General features: G+C 43.6%; 1 protein-coding gene across 1 annotated transcript; it reads left to right on the forward strand.

Moving 5' to 3' along the window:
* Positions 1–257: 257 nt before the first annotated feature.
* Positions 258–6,041, forward strand: AK6 (adenylate kinase 6). Its single transcript, XM_032769595.2, has 5 exons — positions 258–399; positions 2,170–2,262; positions 4,769–4,827; positions 5,465–5,610; positions 5,760–6,041. Exons 1-5 carry the CDS (start codon positions 258–260, stop codon positions 5,947–5,949), a joined length of 630 nt encoding a protein of 209 aa, XP_032625486.1. The 3' UTR covers positions 5,950–6,041.
* Positions 6,042–6,422: the final 381 nt, after the last annotated feature.

Here is a 6,422-nt window from a genome sequence, read left to right on the forward strand (position 1 = left end):
TTAACTAGTCTTCTAACTGAAACCTATGTGAAATACTAAGTGATATTTAAATAAATGTACATGCAAATACAAGGTTAAAAATATATCCTATCTGCTCTACAAAGGAGACTGGGGGGGGGGCCTGAGGGCGGTACAACCGAGTCCGTACGGGCGGGAACCGCACTGCACCCTGTGACTGGGTATACCCACCCTGCCCAAAGGCAGTACCCTGGTTACAGAGATACTCAGCGAAAGCTTCCCTGGCAGGTCTGTCCCCGATGTCGGGCATGGCTGTCGATACCACACCTCCTGGACCGCTGCGGCTTGCAGCGTACATGGGCCTCGTCCGTGCTAATCAGGGGCCCCGCCTGCACCAGCGAGGGCCTCAGTCAAACCAGAGCCCTCCCCGCTGCAGTCACGGTCTAGAGGTTGCGGGCTGGGCGAGCACAGAGTTGCTCTCCCTGTAGTCCGGACCGTAGCGGTCTGAGCGCAAGTCGAGTCCCACCCCGGCCCGACCCGGGCCTGAGCGACCGCGGCCCTAAGCAACAACACCTGGGCACGCGCTCAGCCGCTGGCCACCGCTTCCGGAAGGGGCGGCACCGCTTCCTTAGCGAAAGACGCCGGCCAGTGAAACCGACCCGCCTGCGGCACCGCAGGATCCCCACGCTTGCGGGCCTTAGTGCGCACAGCGCCTTGCCCCACAGCGCCCAAGGAACGCACCACCAACCAATGAACAGCGGTGGCGCATGCTGTCGGCCTTAGGTGCGGCGACGCTGAGCCTAGGGAGGCGCCCGGGAAAGGTGCTCAGTGTCCTCCTAGTGAGCATTTGCTGCTTTAAGTCCCAGCAGCATGCCGAGAACGGCAGAGTGCGGCGGCCAATCGTCTTGTCACACAGGTTAAATCGAACCGTTGAGAGCGGTCTGTGCCGCCAAGGCACGACATGGAGGAGCGCGGGTCCGGCCCCGCACCGCCTGCCCGGTAGCAGAGCCGCGGATCCCCACCGCTGCACCATGGTCAACGTGACGAAGAGGGTCCACTGTTACCTTCGAGTGAGTCAGAGAGGAATCCATATGATCCCTGCAATGTTCGTTCCTTTGTCCCTGCCACGTGGGGAACTGGATGGTTGACTAGGGAAAATAAAAATACAGGAGATACTCATATGCATAACGGAACTGAGAGGGACCTGAAGTCATCGAATCCATCCCCTGCCTTCACTAACAGGACCAAGTACTGTCCCTGACAATTTTTTTATGCCCCAGATTCCTAAACGGATCTCTCAAGGATTCAATTCACAACCTTGGGTTTAGCAGGCCAGTGCTCAAACCACTGAATAATCCCTCCCCCTGCCTGGGGTTAAGTGTTTTAACCATTGAAAGCTAGTGATCCCATTACGTGTTTTATTACTTTTGTTAGCTCCATTAGCAGCTTTTGACACATCAGTCTGACAGGAATTTTTTCCCATCAGTTCTTTGCTATGAATGGGGGGCAGGGATAGCTCAGTGGTTTGAGCATTGGTCTGCTAAACCCAGGGTTGTGAGCTCAATCCTTGAGGGGGCCATTTAGGGAACTGGGGTTAAAATCTGTCTGGAGATGGGGCTTGCTTTGAGCAGGGGTTTAGACTAGATGACCTTCTGAGTTCCCTTCCAACCCTAATCATCCTCTATGATTAATGGCAGTAATGCATTCACACAAGTAGTCTGACAACTGGCTTTCAAACTTAGGGTTTCAGCAGAGTGTTGCTAGGACTTTACCATGACCATATGATGATACCAGAATCAGTTTGGGGTCAGCTTTAAGTTGCATAGCATAGAGCAGATTTCACTTTTATTTGTTGATGCCATTCAGATTTGTATTTTCTGGCCAAACTTTCTTCTCCTCCATTATTCTGTGGGGGCTGGGTGTTTGGTGGTGGTTATTTTGTTGTGAGTTTTTTTTGTGCACTTTTCTGGCTGACTTATTTAAGGAAACATTTGTGGCCTTTCAGATCTGCGCAGCTGACTTGGTTCCTTTAAATCTAAATTTTATTTTTTGTCATTTTAACATAATTATGTTTCCACTTATCAGTGAGTTTATGGTTGTAATGTACCATAATGTATTTATTTTGCTAATGTACTTGTTAGGTGTGATACAAATACATTATGACTGGCATTGACTTAAATAACTTATCACTTTATATAATTTGTTTTATAGGTACTCCTGGTGTAGGGAAGACTACACTGGGCAAAGAGCTTGCAGCAAGAATAGGGGCAACATATGTTAATGTGGGTGATTTGGCAAAAGAAGGTAGGTTGTAAAACAGAATACATGCATGGGTGTCATGTGAACTTCTGGTTGAGGAAGGCTAGCTCCGAGCCCTGCCCCTTCCACACAAGGTCTTGCCTCTTCCGCAGCTGATGGAACCCAGAGCTCCTACACTGTGACCACTGGCCCTTGCCCAGGCTAGCTCCCCCAGAGTACCGAAGCCAGGGCCACTGCACAGAGGGAACCCCAGAGCAGAAAGCAAGGAGGGCATGGAGTGGAATGGGGGCAGGGCCACATCTGGCTGTTTGGGGAGGCACAGCCTCCCCAGTCTGTGATACCCACTGCTCATGGGGGTCTGCTTGTGTAGATTCAGATGCAAGATTGGGTCTTTGTAATCAGTGAGAACTGCTTACAGGCATAAGGGTTGCAGATGAAGCCCTGAGACAACTGAAAGATAAACAGTTGGGAAAGTGTTAACTGCACCTTTTTAAAGGTGTAGCATGACCAGCTGCTCACCATACTTCCCACCCTTATACAATTGCACCTCATGTCCTCATTTCCCTAAGCAGCTTTGCAATATGTAGGGATAATTTGTTACTAAGAGGCTTGTGGTATGACAGATGTTTTAATGAGGTGTGGATACAAATTGATATTTTAAAAATGAATTGGATTTTTTATTTAAATTAAAAACAGGATTTTTAAAAAATAAACTATTTAAATTTGAAATAGGTTGTCAACGTAAAGGTCTACACGTACGATAATCCATTAGTCATTTAAATTAAATACCAGAAATAATATGAAGCAGAAAAGTTTTAAAGATACACCAGACCACTGAACTGGTGAAAGTCAATGGCTCTGCACCTAGAACCAGAATTCTCTGAAGTGCTAAACCAGCTTTTACAACAAGGAGTCCTTGTGGCACCTTAGAGACTAACAAATTTATTTGGGCATAAGCTTTTGTGGGCTAAAACCCACTTCATCAGGTGCATGGAGTGGAACATAGAGTAGGGAGGTATAAATACACAGCATATGAAAAGATGGGAGTTGGCTTAGCAAGTGGGAGGTCAGGGCTAATGAGCAAATTCAATTAAGGTGGAAGTGGGCTATTCTCAACAGTTGACAAGAAGGGGTGGAAATCATTTTTGTGGTGCTAATGAGGCCAATGTAAATAAGGTGGCCCATTTCAAACAGTTGACAAGAAAGTGTGAGTATCAGCAGGCGGAAATGAGTTTTTGTAGTGACCCATCCACTCCCAATCTTTATTCAGGCCTAATTTGATGATGTCCAGTTTGCAAATTAATTTCAGTTCTGCAGTTTCTCGTTGGAGTCTGTTTCTGAAGTTTTTTTGTTGAAGAATTGCCACCTTTAAGTCTGTTGTTGAGTGTCCAGGGAGATTGAAGCGTTCTCCTACTGGTTTTTGAATGTTATAATTCCTGATGTCAGATTTGTGTCCATTTATTCTTTTGCGTAGAGACTGTCCGGTTTGGCCAATGTACATGGCAGCGATAGCATACATGACATTGGTAGATGTGCAGGTGAATGAGCCCTGGATGGCGTGGCTGATGTGGTTACGTCTCATGATGGTGTCCCTTGAATAGATATGCAGGCAGAGGTGGTACTGGAGTTTGTTGCAGCTTTTGACAGCTGTAACCTCTTCTGAGGTGCAAAGAGAATATTTTCTTCTTTTCAGTTTATTCAACTAGTTCATTCAAAGTTAGGAAACCAATTGGAAGTTGAAAAGGAGCACTTGTTTTCCTCTTTCAATCTATGAATCAAAAACTAGCTGCAACAAGATGATATCTACTAGTTCTAAAATCTTGAAGGACACGGAGACCAGAAATAATCAGTTCAGTTCACTAAGTGCAGAGAGTAATTCCTTTGTTTAATGTATTTGTTAGTTTTAAGGGCAAAACATGTTTTGATAAACCTTTTTCTTATGTATCTTAAGGTACTTTATTTAATAAAAATTCTGTTTTATGCATTTTTAATTAAATATTAATCTAAAGAGAGCCTATCACAAATAAAAACCTAATCATCTAATAAATAAGAAATGTATCATTAACCATATTCTAAAATCATAAAAACGGTGAAACTCAAGAATTTGTATAAACGTAAATTAAGCTATATAATTGCTTAAATACATTTGTATAGATGTAGTGTCCTCCTGGTTAGCAAAAAGAAACCCCACATTTAGTGTAAAGGCCATATTTAGTTGCAAATCAGTATGTGAATTGGTACCAATCAAGAAGAATCGACTTTTTTCTTGAGGAAAATAACTAAAAAGTTCAAATGCAAAACATGATTAAAATCAGTTATTTAAATCCAGGTTTCCTGTTTTCTGATTTAAATCAATCCACCCAGTTTTAATGTTCAAGCTAATGCTTTTATCCATGACATTTGTTTTTTGGAAAAAATCCTATACAATAGATTTTAAAGAACTTGAAAAATAAACACAATTTCTATTGACTGTCAGTGTTGGATTAACATAAATGTGTTGTCAAATGACTACCGTTATCTCACAAAATAACGTGGACTCTTTTTTCTATAGGGGAATTATATGAAGGCTTTGATGAGGAATATGAATGCCCAATTTTGGACGAAGACCGAGTGAGTCCAACTTAAAAATCTAGCATATTGAAGATGGGGGTGGGGTTAATTACAGTAAAAGCTGTGTTATCTGGCACTTTACCAACTGGAAAGCTTTGTAAACTGGCATTTCTCATCTTCATTGAAAGTCTGTTTTATAGTCTGGTTGGTGTGGGGCCGGCAGGTTTCCTATCTGGCTTTGCGTGGCTCCCTGGAAGCAGTGACATGTCCCTGCTGCTTCTAGGCAGAGGAACAGCCATGAAGGGTTTGGAGTGTGGGAGGGGGTGCACGACATGGCTCTAGGAGCTGTGGGGGCGGTGCCTGCAGGGGGAGGCAGCATGGAGGGCCACCTAGCCACACCTCCACCTAGGAGCAGCTTGTGGGGAGCTGCCCAAGGTGAAGGCCACCCGGATCCAGCACCCCTGCCCCAAGGCCTCTCCCACACCCAAAGTCGCTCCCAGAGCCCATGCCCTGCACCCTCTCCCATGCCCCAACTCCCAGCCCTAAGCCCCCTCCCACACCCAAACTCCCTCCCTATTAGTTAACCAGAATTGTTTACTTACCCTCATTTCCCCCAACATTGCCAGATAAAAAGCTTTTACTGTACTAAGAAGCTGCATCTAGTTTTCTTGTGCCTTTATCTGACTTTTTTCTATAGGTAATTGATGAACTAGAAGACAAAATGAATGAAGGTGGAGTTATTGTTGATTATCATGGCTGTGACTTCTTCCCAGAACGCTGGTTTCATATAGTATTTGTACTTCGCACTGAAAACTCATTTCTATATGACAGACTTGAAAGCAGGTAAATCAGTGGAGTAAAAGAAGGTGAATTATCATGCAGATTCACAGGAGCCTTTCAAGAGTATAAATTCAGGGTTTTGTATAAACTAAGGCTATAAAGTCCTCTTATTTTTTATATATAAAATCTGTGGTTTTTGTTTTTGTGTTTAGAGGGTACAAAGGGAAAAAACTACAGGACAACATTCAATGTGAGATTTTCCAGACTATTTATGAAGAGGCAATGTCATCTTATAAAGAAGAAATTGTACACCAGTTGCCTAGTAACACACCAGAGGACCTGGAGCGGAATTTAGACCAGATTGTACAGTGGATTGAGCAGTGGATGAAAGACAACAACTGAAATTTGAGGGGAAAAAGAACATGTTGGACTTTTTTCCCTGCAGGTTATTGTGGCCATTCAATAAATGAAATTTGCAATTGTGGCATGGTAAACTAACCTTTCTTTGTTCAATTGCACTTCAGGGACTATGATAATTTTTTAATCTGAGAAACTGAGGAATTATAATAATGATTGATCATACTGATGAATCTGATATGGTTAAAATAATGCCAACCACTGAAGGATGGATTTTGTACTGAGAGGAGCTGGGATCTATATTATAAAGTGGTTATAGAGGGAAGTCAGGAGCACACATAGGCTGTTCTTACGTTAGAGAAAGCTCCAGACTACAATGGAGTGAGTATATATTTGAAAGCTTATGTTCATGGTAGGTATGTGAAATGCATGACTTTTGTGAGCTGTTTTCAAATGCTAAGATATTTTAAAACAGCAGAAGCTTCTTCATAGCATAGAGGAGCATATCAAATATTTTT

The sequence above is a fragment of the Chelonoidis abingdonii genome, chromosome 6 (genome assembly GCF_003597395.2).
Source record: "Chelonoidis abingdonii isolate Lonesome George chromosome 6, CheloAbing_2.0, whole genome shotgun sequence".
Classification (NCBI taxonomy): Eukaryota; Metazoa; Chordata; order Testudines; family Testudinidae; genus Chelonoidis; species Chelonoidis abingdonii.